This window comes from Equus przewalskii, chromosome 5, assembly GCF_037783145.1.
Source record: "Equus przewalskii isolate Varuska chromosome 5, EquPr2, whole genome shotgun sequence".
NCBI classification, from domain to species: domain Eukaryota; kingdom Metazoa; phylum Chordata; class Mammalia; order Perissodactyla; family Equidae; genus Equus; species Equus przewalskii.
In genome coordinates, this window is record NC_091835.1 from 50,857,962 (window position 1) to 50,875,820 (window position 17,859).

At 35.5% G+C, this 17,859-nt stretch overlaps 1 protein-coding gene across 44 annotated transcripts in view; it reads right to left on the reverse strand.

Annotated features, from left to right (window-relative positions):
- SOX5 (SRY-box transcription factor 5) overlaps positions 1-17,859 on the reverse strand; it is a 947,484-nt gene that overhangs the window by 329,900 nt on the left and 599,725 nt on the right. For 26 of the 44 annotated variants that reach the window (XM_070620821.1, XM_070620808.1, XM_070620827.1 and 23 more), the window contains one exon: positions 8,592-8,823. In XM_070620821.1, the coding sequence (XP_070476922.1) occupies positions 8,592-8,822 (231 nt within the window). In that variant the 5' untranslated portion in view covers position 8,823. The remainder of the gene's footprint in view (positions 1-8,591; positions 8,824-17,859) is intronic. The other 18 variants (XM_070620840.1, XM_070620831.1, XM_070620842.1 and 15 more) reach the window with 1 other exon arrangement.

Sequence of the window (17,859 nt, forward strand, 5' to 3'; positions counted from 1 at the left end):
TTGATTGGAACATTTAGTCCATTTACATTTAAAGTAATTATTGATGGTAATGTACTTACTGCCATTTGATTACACGCTTTCTGGATGTTTTCGTAGTTCTTTTCTGTTATCTTCTTCTCTTGCTGCCTTTCCTTGTGATTTGATGACTTTCTTTAGTGTTATGTTTGAATTCACTTCTCTTTATTTTTTTTGTGTATTTATTATAGGTTTTTGGTTTGTGGTTACATGAGGTTCATATATAACAACATATATATACAGCAGTCTACATTAAGTTGATGGTCTCTTAAGTTTGAATGCATTTTAAAAGGCCTACGTTTTTATTCCCTCCCCCATTTTATTTTTTTGTTATCATATTTTACCTCTTTTAATTTCTGTATCCCTTAACCTGTTATTGTAGATATATAGGATTTTAGTATTTTTGTCTTTAAACCTTCATACTGTCTTTATACGTGGTTGATCCACTCCATTTACTACATATTTGCCTTTACCAGTGGTATAGTTTTCTTTGATGATTTTCTTATTTGTATTTCTAGGTTTTCTTTTTTGCTAAAAGAAGTCCCTTTAACATTTCTTGCAAGGCTGGTTTAATGGTGATAAACTCCTTAGCTTTGCTTGTCTGGGAAACTCTTTGTCTCTCCTTGATTCTGAATGATAACCTTGACAAATAGTATAATCTTGGTGCTAGGTTTTTTCCTTTAAGCATTTTAAATACATCATGCCACTCCCTTCTAGCCTGTAAGGTTTTTGCTGAAAAGTCAGATGATAGTCTTATGGGAGTTCCTTTGTACATAACTTGTTGCTTTTCTCTTACTGCTTTTAAGATACTCTCTTTATCTTTAAATCTTGACCTTTTAATTGTAACATGTCTTGGTGTGGGTTTCTTTAGGTTTATCTTGTTTGGGACTCTCTGTCCTTATAGGACCTGGGTGTCTGTTTCCTGCCTCAGGTTAGTGAGGCTTTTAGCTATTATTTCTCCAGATAAATTCTCTGCCCCTTTCTCTCTCTCTTCTCCTTGTGGCACACCTGTAACGCAAATTTCAGTACACTTAGTGTTGTCCCTGAGGTCTCTTAAACTGTCCTAATTTTTTGAAATTCTTTTTTCTCTTAAGCTTGGGTGATTTCCTCTACTCTGTCATCCAGATCTCTTATCCATTCTTCCGCGTCTTCTAATCTGCTACTGATTTCCTCTAGTAAATTTCGCATTTCAGTTCTTGTATTCCTCAGCTCTGATTGGTTCTTTTTTATACTTTATAACTCTTTGGTGAAGTTCTCACTGAGTTCATCTATTCTTCTCCTGAGTTCAGTGAGCATCCTTATGACTAATACTTTGTACTCTTTATCACATAGATTGCTTATCTCTGTGGATCTTTTTTGTGGATTTGTCTTGTCCTTTCATTTGAAACATATTCCTCTGTCTCCTCAGTTAGCCTAATTCTCTGTGTTTGTTTGGATGTATAAGGTAGATCAGCTACCTCTCCCAATCTTGGATAGCAGCCTTATGCAGGAGATGTTTTGCGTGGCCCACCATGTTCTCCCCTCTGAGCATCAGATACAGATGTTCCAAGGGTGTCCCCCATGTGGGCTGCATGTGCCATTCTGTTATGATGGGGCTACAATTGCTGCAGGTGCACTATTGGGCAGGGTAGGCCCCTGGTGTGGCTAGCTGCAAGGCCCAGAGGCTCACAACTGCTGCAGGCTCACTGGTGGGCAGGACAGGCCCCCAACGTGGCTGGTTGTGAAGCCTGGCAGTGTGCAACCACTGCTGGCTTGCTGGTGGACAGGGCAGGCCCCCAGCACAGGCTGGCTATGTAGCCCAGTGGTGCACAACTGTCTTGGGCACACTGGTGGGTGGATTAGGCCCCTGGTGTGGCTGGTGTGAGGCCTGGCAGCCTGCAACTGCTGTGGGCTCGCTAGTAGGCATGGCAGGCCCTAGGTGTGGCCGGCTGTGTGGCCCAGCAGCATGTGACTGCTGCTGGCTCCCTGATGGGCAAGGCGGGCTGCCAGTGTGGCTAGCTTGTGGTGTGCAACTGTTGCTTAGGCCAATCTTCTTAAGCAAACACATTTGCCCCCATTACTACAGCATTAGAAGTTCTTACTCTCTCACTGCACAGCACTGTGTGGGGATGCTAACAGTAGACACTCATTAAGTGTCCTGAACTATCTTGCAACTCCCACGTGGTTTTTTTTTTTTTCATATGAGAGCACATTCATTAACTTCTCAAGGCTCAGTTACCTTTAAACTCAACAGTAGCACTTTAAATACTGCGGACATTATATGAATCAAGGATCTTCACTTGATATTAGACCCTCCCCCAATCACATGGAATGGAAGTGTATGGTGACAGGATAAAATGATCTCCTGCACAACTCATCCAGTGGCTTTGATGGACCCCAACTGATTGTTTTTCACATGTCCTCATTCTTGCTAGTCCTGGGAGTAGTTTTCAGAAACAATGCAAGTATAAAAATTGAACCACTTACATTCAAACAGAAGCCTGGGATTATATCTAGATAAACAGCTTCATGTGGTATTTTCTGAGAACATTTACAGAATAATGTTTGTAACAATGCAATTTCATTGTATGATAAACATCAATTTACCGTAAAAAACAAATACAAACTTGTCACCATTTTCACCTTGTTTCAATTGAATTGGCCTTGTTAAGATAAGCAAGCCTATCTCTTACAGAAACAACAGTTTATAGATAAACTGTGTGAAATCGGGTATGTGTGTGTAGAATTATACTGCCTACTATCATAATTGTATACTGCCACACTGCACATATGGCTTCCAAGCTTACTTTATCTGAATCTTTCTGAATCTATTCTCCATGCTATTAAACTGAGCACATTCCACATCGTTCAGAAGTAATTACACTTTTGTCTAGAGTGTAGGAGACTGCTCTCCCCAAACAATGAAATTCTCATTATTAGACCTGGCACAATAACCACACTAGTGTTAACAACAGTATGTATTATGCCATCACAATAACTTATGCTAAGTTTGATGTACAGAGGTCACCAGAAATTTAAAAGCTTATAAAAACTACCATATAAAAATAGAAATCTTTACCATACCATAATTTAAGGTCCTATTCTGTGACTTATTTTTAAATAACACACACTTTTCTCTTTTCCTTCTTAAATTTTCAGAACAGTACTTCACACATAACGTTATCCTAGTCACACATCAAAAATACATTATTAACGACTGTTATATTGCAAGCAAAATTTATATAAAGGGTATTTCAAGACACAGCTATAATATAGCAATTATTAAATTGCTATATTAAAATTATTTTAGATAAATAAAGAATTTCAGGAGTTGACAGTGAGCCTGAGCAAGTAAAAGCCTCTCTCTGCTGTGTGCATTGAATGAATTCTTTTAGTGTTTAAGGTTAGATTTCATATGTTGGAACCTTGCTATAATATTATACTTGGGTCTCAGCTTTATGCCCAACTCCTATAGAAGATCTACTTAAAAAGACAGCTTTGTCTAATTTTGATGGACTTCAGGAAGAAAGTGACACACACCAATGTTGCCTTATAAGAACTGGTGCTTCTGCAATGTTGAAACACATTTATATTAAGATACATCCAATTATTAAACACAATACACTACATACCTAGAGTTCTTTAACAGTTCCAGGAAAATGTTATCAATATAACAATAAATGAGACACTAAAATGTATTATAACATCATATTTCCAAATCCAATGCACCTTTAAATGTTAAAAAATTACAGACAGACAAAATATTTCTTTCATATGAAATTCAGCTATCTGTAGAGTGAGCAACTCAAATTATTTTTTTAATAAAAATATTGTCCTGCTAAAAGGAATAATTATATATTTTTAAAATCAGTCTTGGGAGGCAGCCATTCTATAGCTACACAAAATTGTTCACACAACTCAAGAGGAGCTTAAGCAGTCAAAAGAGAGTTTGGCTGAGATAAGAGTATACCTTTTGTGGGGGAAAAAAAAGACAACTGATTATTCAACAACCACAGGTGGTCAAGACTTTCATTTCACATCACATTTGACACTAGAACAACAATCTAACCAACAGAAGTAGTATGCAACCAGAGAGGAAATGAGTGCCAAAATGGCCACCACAGAGGCCCCCAGCTGCCTCTGATGCTGCTACTTGATTTCTCTTCAGACTTACTCTATTCACTTCTGGTCCTCAAAAATAATCACATTGATCGACAGGAGGACATGTTCTGGATCATTCTTTGCATCATGAAATAAATCCATCTATATCACAACTATTTTTAAAAATGAGCCAGAAATTATAGTGCTTCCTGCTTATCTCTGAAACTCTGAAGTGACAGCCTCCAGCCTCCAAACCCATGTTAAAAAGGGGTAGAGGAGGCAAGAAGAATAGATCTGACCTTCAAAAAAAACAAAGCCCAGGACTGCCTTTCCACTCATGTCAGAATCAGACTTGCTAGCCATGCCTTTTACCTTTCTGGAGATTATATGGGAATCAAATTTTGCTATTAATTTCTTGGCAAGATTATGAGAACCTCAGAGAAGGAACCAACAGAATCAATCTTTTTCATACTTATAATTCTCTATGTCTCAATCTTACATTGATTAGAAATCTGATAGCATTTTATAAATATATGTATATAATCTTCTTAAGACAGTTCATCTCTATGCACTCTGAATAGAGTAAAACCTTCCAAGAACAGATGGACTTGTAGTATTCACGCCAGTTACAGCTACTTGGGAGTTGCTCTTAGACACTTAGCTTATTTCTTCAAAATATTAAGGTAATAAAGACAACTTCAGAAAGGAAGAATTACATCTTTGTCTGACCCAATTCCAAACGTTAACATTTGCATGCCCTGAATATGAAGAAAAGGCCCTAATTCCTCAAAATCTTTATATGGCAATAGCCATGAAGTATACAGAACTTTTATCTTAGGAAATATTTTTCAACTTACATTTTATACTGAAAGCATCTCTCTATCCCTCCAAGCCAGCATTACAGGGATTACTCATCAGTTTTACTCTGTCTCTAAACTATGTCGGCAATACAAAATGTGGACCTCTTCAGCATCTCTTTCTTGATTTAAGAACGGACTATGAATGTCACACATAAATTGGCAATTAAATCTGGAAATCTGTTTTTTCTTAAAATTGAACTCTAGGATATAAAGACGGTGAAACATTCTGTTTTCAAAGATATTGAATAGGGAAAAAAAAGGCAACATATTTTCCTACTGAAATAAAAGGACCTGTTATGTGAATATGACAATGGCCTAGAATCAAGAAAAAAATATGTCTTTGTGTTGAATAATAATTCTATAGATACATTCCATTATTTTGGTAAATGGATAAAATATATCTTAATCACCTTAACAGCTGAATATATCATGGCCATTATGACATACTTTCTGCTTTATGAATATACTACATTAGTAGATTCTACATTAGTTCTAAAATTTCTAGAAAATCAGCATATTCACCATGAATAGCATATTAACAACTTTGTGCAAAACGTACATTAATCATCCATATAAACTCTGCCATTTAATCAATAATCATAAACTGCATATCTATTATATGCTAGGTATCAGAAATACAAAAATACATATGACTGTACCTTCAAGAAGAAATACAGTGCATAGAAAGGCAGACATGTAAACACATCACTTATAATATAGGTCATGAGAAAAGATACGAACAAGTTTCATGGATAAAAGAATAATGCAGTAACCACTCTGCCTGAGGAAGTGAGTGAACGCATGTAAGAAGCAGCAAGTTTTGAACTCAGTCTTGTGGGAGAAACAGAATTCATCAGAAAGGTAAATATGAAAAGAGAGTTTTCCAGATAGAAAGAATAAAGCTGTATCATTTGAGGTCACCTGGTATGTTCATGAACATGTTTGAAAAGCTTGGCATGACTGTAGCATGGGGTTCACAGCAGGATGTGGCAGGAGAGGAGACTAAAGCCATAGTTTGCTGCTAGACTATACAGAGTTTTATGCTAAGATAAAGAGTTTCAGACTAAATCCCGTAAGCAACAAGAGCACACATTAGTTTCCAAAGTGGAGTAAATAATTCAACTCATTTCTCAGGGAAACAAGTCTAGTGGAAGTTGAAAGAAAGACTGAAAAGAGGAGACACTGGAAATTTCAGATCATATAATAGATTCTTCCAACTGTTTACTCAAGAGATTAAAAGCTGGTGGAATCAAGAAACAACTGAGGCAGAAACAAATTTAGAAACCAATTAGCCACATGGTAAGAGAAAGAATTAGTGCTGATATCACTAAAACTAAATTAAATCATTTGTATCCAAACTGTACTAACTTCTAGAACAGCGTAGCTTAACCTTTTTGGGTTACAGATCTATTCGAGAATCTGATGAAAACCACAGTCCTACTCCCATGTGTGCATATAGAAAATCCTCCATTGCTTTTCAGGAGATCCACAGACTCTGGTTAAGAACTTCCTCTCTAGAAGAAGGTGCTTGAGGAAAGAAGTTGTGTCTTATTCAAATCTATTTCCATGGTGCCCCCCCAAAAATCTTGGTACAAAGTAGGCAGTTCATAGTTTTCATTTAGTTGAACTGAATTCTCCATTACAAACTGAACAGTTTCATTTTCACCAACATGCTGCATCACAGCATCCCTTCATGCCAGCTACGGTATGTAATTTATTTTCTTATACCCATCCTTGAGTATACTTAAAATAACCTCCTCTTTATCTTTGTGGTATTCTTCTAGTCATAACTATTTATATTCACTCCTTCAAATCTGTGTGTTTACGTTTATAGTATTATCACAGGAAAAGCAAACCAAGAAGTACTCTCAATAGAGTACTCCCCGAGAGGAGGCCACGGTCAAAATACTGAGAGGGAAAAGGCATTGGCAGCGATGCAGTGTCAAATGGGGAGTCTGACTTCCTTACCCTGTTGAACTGTGCACTACCATTTTTTCCTCTTTCTTTTCCTAGTTTAATCTTTTTTGAGAGGAGACCAAAAAGCTGTCTCATTGCACACAACTAACATGAACTCATAGAAGAGGGAGAAGGGAGGAATTACGGAACCATGATTTAACTTGCCAAATAAGAAATAATCAGAAAATAAAATATGCGTGTGCCCTTGTGAAGAGCTTATAACATTTATAAGCATGGACTTCAAAGTCGGACTGCCTGGGTAAACCTTGGTTCTCCCATTTATTAACCGTTATCTGAAGCAAGTTATTTAACTGCTCTGTGCCTCAGTTTCCTCATCCATAAAATGGGATTAATAATAATGTCTCACTGAATTATTGTGAAGGTGTAAATGAGTAAATATATTAAGTGCTTAAAACACCATTTCTGTATAAGTGCTAGATAAGTGTTAGCTATAACATTATTCTTGGTGGGAAAATCTTGGCACACAGTAAAATAGCCACAGAAATTTTGACCTATAAGGCTTAAAATGTTGAATGAGATTATTTAAATCTAACGTGAATATCAAAGAATAGTATCCATTTCACAGCTATCAGAAGACAGTTGATTCTTCTTGTTGATTTAATTCCACGTATGGTGATACCATACCATGAATAGGTGGGCATATCTCAGTACCAAGTACATTTATGATATGTAATAATTTTCCAGAGAAAGCAAAAAAAAAAAAAAAGAAAAGATTTAATAGAATCAGAGCTGTCTTTAAAAGTAAGAGAATGTGTGATGAAACATTTTTGTTGGTGTAATCTGGTTCAAATTAGTGGCACTGGCATCCTTGAAGTAGACGAGGAGGCGAGGTCACAAAAACATGACATCTACCCAGGCAGCCACGTTGAGAAGATGAGTGTGGCTTTACTGGCAGCTAAGTGCCCTGCTACCTTGCCAGCATGCCCACTCTACATATTCAAATTCCTAGGAAGGACCTAAAAGCCTTGTGTCTGTGTGTGTCTGCTGTTTAAGCTTCAGCCAAAGATTCTATGCTGCCTTCTCCCTTCTCATCCGTGAAACCACAGTTTCCTAATCTTCTGCAGTGATCCAGCCCCCAGGATGAGGGGCCAGATAAATTATCCTGAGTTGCAAATTCTAGAATAGGATGCAACAGGGAATTACTGAATTATCAAAACAACAGTGTGAATGGGACTGAGTTAGAAATTAATGTAGTCACATTAGAAAACTATAGTCTTTATGAAATATACTCTTCTACAATATTCCCAGTGGGTAAAGCAAAAAATTGAAAAACGTAGAAATGTTCAAACAATGTTGTAACTCTATCTGAAAAAAACTTTTATTAGACATATTATGACATCTAACTTTCACGCTAACTTAAAATGTGTTACTTTAACATTATTCTTCTATTTACATATTTTTCCTGTAATTAAATTGTAAGTATCTCAAAAGCAGAATTCTTGAAAACAAAACAGAAACCAAAAAAAAAGGAAAATAGCATATCTTATACTCCCTACTGGAATCAATTTACTTATAAAGAATTCTAAGATGTCAGGAGTGAATCTTGTGTATGGCTATTAAGTAGATGATAGTTATAAAGCAAAGGACTGAAGCCAAACTATTAGAGGAGGAGACTGGTCAAAAAGTGAGTGTAGACACAATAGACCATGAGAAACCTACCATTGTATTGTGCTGAGAAGTGGGAGTCCTATGGCCACAAGTCTCTTGCGTCAGCAGAGAAACTGGCTGAAATTCCTCAGAGTGAGGCTTGTTGGGAAAACTCACATGCAAGGGAAGGTGAAAGGCTGGGAGCCCGTCACTCTCCTCTTCTTCCACTTTCTGTCTGCTTGTCACCATGGCTACCTCTCCATCTGCTTCCCCATACGGAGAGGCTGGTCGCTTGGAAGACATCCTGGAAGGAACAAAAGAGGAGAAAATAATGAAACCTCCACATAAATCCTTAATGCCGTCATTGTGTGGTTAGGGGCCATTGTAACAGAAATGCCTTTTTGTGCTGGCAGAGAGCAGGAAACCATCCAAATACCACTGCAAAGCACACACAATCAGAAACAATGGCCAAGCAGGTAGCAACAGAACAGTGCTTGTTTGTTGTGAGAATAATACACTAATATAGCGCTCTCTTGTATTCTGGCTTCTTAAACAGGAGAATTCACCTAAGAACAGTGCATAATGAAAAACCATTCCATTTTGAAGGAAAGAAAAATACCCATCTAGTTTTACACTTTGATAGACCTTATTGAAGACAGAACATCTATGAATAGCAAATACTGTTGGCAGTTAAAGGAAGGAAATAACTAAAATTTCTTTCATCCAAAAATAAAAATAAATGAATGATTGCCATTACAACAAATTTGCATTTTATTAAAACTAAAATTATTGTGAATGTAAAATATCAGTTATAAGCAAACATCAGACCACATGACAAAAAGTTTGATATTTGCTTAAAGCTTCTTAAGAACTGAATAAATTTTGCAATCATGGTTAATCTTGAAACATTTGACAATTTTTCTTCCCTCACCTCCCCAAATAACTCAATTTTGGCATTTAGTTCTAATTATCAAATTTTCAAAGTAGTAAAAAAAGGTAAGAATATAAAAATATTTCAATTTTATTTCCATAATTCTATGAAAGATTTGGATGTGGATTCTCAGACTTACTTAGTCCTTAGAATACCTAAGCAAAAGAAAAAAATCAAATAAGGATGTTTTGTTTTGATGAGCTAATGTCTAGGTAACAATACACTTAGCACTGAACAAAACTTAAACATTTTTTTGTACTCAAGTCTGAGAATATTATCAGAGTTTAAAAATATGTGGTAAATATTTTTAGTTAGAGAGTTCCTTCTCATTAAAAGTTTTACACAGAAGCAATATAGAGTTAAAATTTTTAATAAAAAGACTCTTGTAATTACAACTTGATCTGACCTTGAAAAAGTTATGATTTTTGTTCAACAAACAAGCAGTGTTTACAGAATCATTCATACTTATCCTAGACTAGTGGGACTAGGTGGCAGGAAAGTATTAAAGAACTGCCACGCCACTTGCTTCATATATATATCACTGAATTTTACATTTAAAACGCACTACCAAAAGAGAGGCCTCTAATCATTGTTGTATAATCCTATTCTTAGTGTTAGAAGTTTCAAAATAAAAGTGTATTCGAGGACTGAAGATATTCTATTAAGAAATAATAGCACAGTAGAAAAAAATAAGGCTGTGAAATCAGACACACATGGATTGAAATACTGATTCTACTACTTACTAGCTGTGAGACTTCCCTTAATGTCTCTATCAATTTATTCACCTTTAAAGTGAGATGTAGTATCTACTTGTATGCTTTTTGAGATGAACTGCGTACCATGTGAAAAATGACTTGAGCATTTAGCACAGAGTAGACACTCAATACACAGTAGCTGTTGTTTGTTTTACAAATTTTACAGTGTGACTCACTCCCCCTCAAAAAACAAAAACCAAAAACTCCAAAATGAGAAAAGCAGATTGCCTTCTAAGAGTTAAACTGTAAAATCAACATGAACTACTAAGTCCCCTGGTAGAGAATTGCTCCCTGGCCAGCCATACTTGATAATAAACTGATCAAATGTATTAGCAAGTGTTAAAGAAGAAATGTTAATCGTAGGGGTGTTGATAGCTGAAAAAGAGAGAGAAAGGAGGAGATGGTGGTGGCTACCATGTAAGCCCTGTCTAAAGGACAGTGGACTGGGCCATCACATTTAAGGCATCTTTAACTATTTCTGATCTCATTGCCAAAGTCTACTCCAAGTCTACTCTAAGTATGGAGAAAGGGAGTAAGGGGCTAGAGTTAACAGAGTTAGAATACTCAGTCTCACTGGCAACACCATATCTATCACCAAATTGATACATTAAACTATATATAATAACTCTATACACTACAGATGTTTAACTCCTACTGTTCTGCCTCTATGCTTTCCAAGCAAACTTCTGATTCCTATATAGAGAATTGGATGACCGAACAGAAAAAATATTTAAGGTCTTTGTGAAGTGATCTATCAGAGTAAATCAATAAAGGGACTTTTATTATTTCTTGGTTTCACATGTAGCTTGACTACAAGGAGATTATGCATTTATTATATAAGCCATAGTATTTATGGTCTCTGACAGCATTATAATTCTTGCTGGAATTAATAAATTGGTACTCTGGTGTCTACCCCAGTCTCATGTACAAACAGTCTCTCACTGTCTGAAAATTCCAGGCTATCGGCAAGAGACAGTCTCTGGGTTATCAAAGCAGAAGGTTAGATCAGCTGGCCTTTGCTAAGTTAGTACAATTCCCCTGCCTTTCAGAAGGAAAGACCTTTTTGCTGATTTCTATTTTATTAACATCATTATTAATAATGATTATAAGAATTGAAAGTCCAAAAGTAGACATAAGGTAGATAGTTAAGATATCACTATTCTTCTCAAAATCTAGTCATTTCAATATCTAAAATATCTTTATATACAACTGGATAAACATTCTTTATGTATATCATTCTATAGAGCAAAAAGTATAAGGTCTAAAGCACTGAACATGAGTCGCCTTGATACCAGAAGGCAATTGATCCTAAAATCTCACATATTTCATGTTTATTTCAATTCCATTGTCAGAGACTTACGGAATGGTCTTAACGTGTTGGATATGAGAGTATTTTTATACAATTGAGGTTTAAGATTTTTTAAAGATTTTTAAAGTTATTATAATAAAAATGACTATGGTTATAGTTCAGTAATAGGCTACTAAGTCAGAAAAAAGTGAAATACTTAAATTATACAGAGAGCTTTCAATCTGTTGGTTGCATTATTCATGTTTAGTCTAACTCATAGTACTTCTAAAAATATTGATAAAATCACCAATAACATTAGATTCTTGAATTTTTGTTCATCTACCAAAGGGTTTCATTTTGGACAGAGGAAAGTCTCATTAATTTCAAAAAAAGCATTAAGAAGGCACTGCAAATTTCCGTATATTGTCTATCCAGGGTTCCAATTCCTGCAGCTTATACTGCAGGGTTGTGTTGCAGTGCAAGGATACCTTGGAACAATTTGAGGATCTAGCCTGGGGTATGCACTTATGTATTTATTCAGGGATGATTTGTCACTCCTGTGGTAGGTGTTAGACTTATCAATGCACAAAATTCAGACTTCAAAGAAACTGACATGAAACAGACAAATACAATCTAGTGCAAACTACCTTGTGGAGCTATGATGACGTAATAGCAGTCTTTAACTCAGTTTTGTTTGTGGACCAGAAAATCTTCTTGAAAGAACTAATGTTTAATTCCAGGGCGAAAAAAGAGTCTTCAAACCATCAACCACCATTTACTGATCACTTACTATGTGTAAGACAGTTATCTAATGGGAATAAAAAAAATGTAACAGTCTCTGCTTTAAAAAGCTTATGAACTGGTTGAGAAAATTTTAAATAGAAGGAGAAATAATACTTAAAGGCAGTTCAGGTTAAGGGCCAAATGACATTAAAGCTAGGCACCTAAGGGATTCATGAGGGTCAGCAGATACTGGAATGATTCAGAGAATGGTTAACCAGTTGGATTTCGAGGGAAAAGAAGGACAAATGGAAACCTCAGGATAAATGGAGAGGGAATTTCACATAGGAAGTAATGACAGAAGCAAAGATATTTTAAAAGTGCAATATAAATTTAAGTTTCAAATTTACTTAGGAAAAGGGAAGATCGACCGATATGGACCAAATCCCATCTCTAGTCTATAACACTCTTAGTGTTGCTGAGTTACATGCATGGAGTGAATAAGGAATGGCCTCCCTTGTAAGAGACAGCTTGCTTTTTACACTTTTCCTTTACCTAACCCTGTAGCAATCTAAACAATCACACTACTCTAGTCCATATGTGAAATAATTTTAACACTACTGGAGTCCTTTGTTATTGGTGAAGGGCTTTCTGTGTGCCTTATAATCATTCTGCAAGTAGGATGCACCCAGCTGTATTCAGACATGTAGAGCACACGTAGGAGTTGGGTAAGGGATGTGAGACTGCAACACAAAACTAAACCAGTGGTTTTCAAACTTGGTTGCACATTGGAATTACATGAAGAGGTTTAACAAATACTGCTGCCTGGGTCCCACTGCCAGACATTCAATTGTTATTGGTTCTCAAGTGCAGATGGGGTGTCAGAAATTTTAAAGCTCCCAGGTGATTCTAATGCACAGTCAAGGTTGCAAACCATTCTTGGTAGTCAGAATAATGTTTCTCATCCAACATGTCTAAATCCTAATTCCCCAAATCTGTGAATATATTACCTTACAAGGAAAAAGGGACTTTGCAGATACGATTAAGGATCTTGAGATGAGAGGATTATTCCGGATATTCTGGATGGGCCCAAAGTAATCACAAATATCTTTGTAAGAAGGAGAAGCAGGAGCATCAGAATCAGACAGAGAGACTGAAAGATAGTATATGTTTGGCTTTGAAAATGAATGAGGGGCCGTGAGCCAAGGAATGTAGGTGCTCCTCTAGAAGCTAGAAAAGGGAATGAAACATGTTTTCCCCTAGAGTCTCTAGAAGGAATGAATCTTTCCAATATCTTGTTTGTAAGACTTCTGACCTCCAGAACTCTAAGTGAATACATCTGTATTGTTTACGCCACTCCACTGGTGGTAATTTGTTATACGAGCAACAGGAAACTAATTTGCCACTTACTTAAACATAATTCACAGTTGGTATTTTCTCAGTCTGAAAGCCTCCCACCCCAGATATACACTTGCCTGTTCCCTCACTTCATTTAGTTTTCTGCTCCAACATCATTGCTCAGTGAAGCCTTGTTGGTGAATCCCCCTAAACCAGCACCTCCTCCCTCTCTTACTCCTCTCTGCTTTGTTCACAGCACTTATCATCACCTGACGTGTTTTATATTTACTTCTTTATTATCCGTCTCTCCTACTATAAGATCCAAGAGGGCAGACATTATGTTTGTTCATAGCTACTTACCCAGTACTTACAATCCTTTCTGAAAATAGTAGTCTTTCAATAAATATCTGTTAAATGAAAGCTGCTAACTACAACCAGCAACTCTCTGACTATTCTCTAAGTATGGGTAGTTGTAATATCTAGTCATACAGGACAAGCATGCTTAGAAAATGTCTTAATATTGTCAGAAAAAAGGAAATCCAGCTCAGTGGTAACAGCTCCCTTCTTTTTTATTAATTCCAATGTCAAGGAATTGGTAAACCCTGTTTAATAAGGTTTTTTAAAGTACTTGTGAAAAACTCTTACTTTTTAAAATGTGTAAGTAAAGGAACATAAAAGTGAAGTAACTTTATATAAAAATGTTACATAATTAATTACCAACAGACCTATTACTGAGGAATCACCTACTTACTGCTTTAAACTTAACTCTGTCTGCTTAGGATATGTTCTTTGCTGTAATTACTCTGGAAAATGACAACATGTACAAAGTCAAAGGAATTACTATACGGAACAAACATAAAATGGAAGACTCAGAATAGGAATTGCTTTCCTTATACAACAGTTTCTCTCTAAAGTTTCTTTCTTTCTCTAAATATTTTAACCTTTGGCTAATTCAGAGATAAAGTCCTAGGAAGCAGTGCCTTCTACTGGTTAATCTTTTGAAATGATAACATCTTTTTTATAAGGTTTGCAGTTACATATAAAAAAAACTGCAAGAAATAAATATCTGTGAAGAAAAAACTCAAATCCCAGTTCTTCAAAGCCTTCCCTTACCATCATAGTTGAAGGGACTTTGCCCCACCTCCAACTACATCATCAACTCTTGTTAATGGCCCACATGAAAAAATTGAACTGAACATCAGTATAACCTGTGACATTTAGTAAACGGTTTAATCGTCTTCTTTTTCTTATTAGTGTATAGTGTCTAAAATTAGAACACCAGCACTTGTAAGCAAGAACATTTTTTTTAACTTCTTGAATTCTTCCTGACATGTAGCATGTCTCGCACTTAATAAGAGGTTAGTAAGTACAGGTCTATTTTTGACCATTTCACCTGATTTTTCCAAGATTAATGCTAAAGACAAAACAACGTGATAAAGGTCTTTCCAAATTACCCTATATTTTTTCTCCAAATAGTCTAATCCTCTATGTTGAATGAGATACAATTAATCGGATGACAACACAATTCCTAGCACATACTTGGCACTCAATGTATTTTTCTATGAATAAAAGAATGAATTGAATGAGTGTATATTTTGTGCTAGGAAATTTATCTTTGTGTTATCGAGGAAACAGCCAACTTAAATATGAAGACTTTTCTAGTTTACCTTTAAGGAAGCACAGTTTAGATGGACATAGAAGACATATACCCACTCATCCATTCACTTATTTATGGAAAAACATTTATTGAAAGACTACCATGTGCCTGTAGATAGCAACATAATTAAGAAATCAAGAGGGGCTGGCCCCGTGGCACAGCAGTTAAGTGCGCATGTTCTGCTTCAGCGGCCCAGGGTTCACCAGTTCAGATCCCAGGTGCAGACATGGCACCACTTGACAAGCCATGCTGTGGTAGGCATCCCACATATAGTGCAGAGGAAGATGAGCACAGATGTTAGCTCAGGGCCAGTCTTCCTCAGCAAAAAGAGGAGGATTGGCAGCAGTTAGCTTAGGGCTAATCTTCCTCAAAAAAAAAAAAAAAAGAAATCAAGAAAGAATATATTAAGGTAAATGACTTTTTATAAATATGAGTGCTGTGGGAAACAGACAATAGAGAGATGATGTCTTGCTAAAATAATCAGAGAATGCTTCCCATAAATTACAAGAATTCAACAGAGTAATGAAGGATGGATCACATGTCAATAGACACAAAGAACAGAAGATTCCAAACAGGGGAAATTACATTAGCTAATTAAAGAAATGTATAGAATGCTACTGGATAGTGAGTAGAATGGTTTGATTAAAGCAGTAGATTCTAGGAGAAGTGAATGCAGATAAAGATAAAAAGGATGAGATGACAGTGATTCTGGTTAAATCTTACCAATTTTAAATGGTTAAACCAAAACTTGAAATTGATAATGAAGGCAGAAAAGAATTGGTGATGGCTTGTGAGCCACACAGTAATATAATCAAAATCCTATTTTAGGAAGAAAAATACTCAGAAATTAGTAACTGATAGAAGGTCGAGGGTGGGAACCAGAAAAGGGGAACAAATGGGTGAGATAATTCAAAGATAAAGAGATTACTTACTGTACAATTTAGAGAATAATACTGCTAATAAGAGAAATATAAAAATTAGAAAGATAGGCCAATTTGGTGGAAAATATGAAATTCAATTTAAGAAATAAGTTGGGTTGATTGCAGGATTTTAAAAAAGAAATAGTAGATGATCAGAAAATGCAAGACTTCTGTGAAAATAACTAAGGCAGTGTAATCTTTTAAATACAAGTAGAGAGTTAAACAATAATTGTGATTATTTTTCATTGACTTCTTCCACAATGCTCCAAGTCAGTATTTCTATTATCCTTGTTTTATAAAAGAGGAAACTGAGTCATAAAGTAGTTAAATATCTTTGGTTACACTACTTTGTCTTTGCACTATAATATACAGCAGCTCAAGAATAGAATTGTCTTTCCAAGAAAAAATATGAAGAAAATATAGAGTGTGTGTGCGCGGGGGCCGTGAGAGTGGCGGAGGAGGAGGACAGACCTGAATCTTGCATTCCATCCAATTTTGGAAGACCAGCATATAAAACAGATTAAGCAAAGAAGACAGACAGAGCAAAGTAAAGTGATAAGGGAAGCTGTGTAATTATTCTCTAAAAAATTCTACAAAGCTAACAATTCTGAATATGGACTTTTAAAATTCTGGAGCATGACATGCATTTAACTTATAACTTGCATTAATTGTTTTCCTAAGTACTTGTTTCTAATATTCACTCCCTGATGTTAAATTTTAAGCATAGCGGAATACATTTTTAAAATGATTGAAAATATTTAAGAGGATGCATCTTCATAAGGGAACAATGAATATGAGGTATTACAAAATAAAATACAAATTGGCAATCCTTCATGTCCAAGGATTATACTAATTTTCTAGAAGTGACATGCTTCAATTTTTCTAAAAAGACTATTTGTTCAGGACATTTACATGTACTTGTTTGGTTTCTTTTGTAATTAAGGTTGTTATGAGAAGGGTAATCAAAATTAGGAAGTAAATTCTACTGTCTGTCAAAGATTTTTTTCGCAATAGAATGTTACCTGTCCAATATGGGGAATCAACATAGACAGCATGAATGGTCAAGTTTTGATTCAAATGAATGAACCAACCAACACTTCTGTGTAATCTATAAATATAGAATTACACACGCTTGGCATGTCATTTTATTAAAGAAAAAAGTATCATTTTCATTATTCTTATCTATGAATTTCAGTTATTATTCACATCATATGGTGTATTCTTTCTTATTCTCTCTTACATGTTGTGAGCATCTTCCTTTGACTACTAAGAGTCAGCTTTGTGTTTACCCTGTGAACATTTCATGTAAATTTTATAACCAAGTCTGTCATATATAATATTTAGAAGTCTTTTAAATAGAAAATTTATTTGTGCTAAACATATAGTCTTTCAAATTTTTAAAATATTTTTCTTCTCTTTTCTATAAATCTTCTTTGCCATCAGTTTCTGATATAGAACATGCCAATCTCTATAGTTCTCCACACATTGCTTCCCACATACAAAGACCTCATTCATTATATTGTTATTTAGAGGCACGAACAAGTTTATCAGGTCCTGGCATAAACTATAAATGGAAGTATAAACACAGATTTCAAGAAATATAAAAACAGACAACATAGAGTAATAAATAAGACTAGACTCTCTTCTAATCCTTATGCTACATTTCACCAGAGTAGAAACTTATTTCTACTAGTCTTTATAAGCAAAACTTACCATAACGTTGAAAACTAA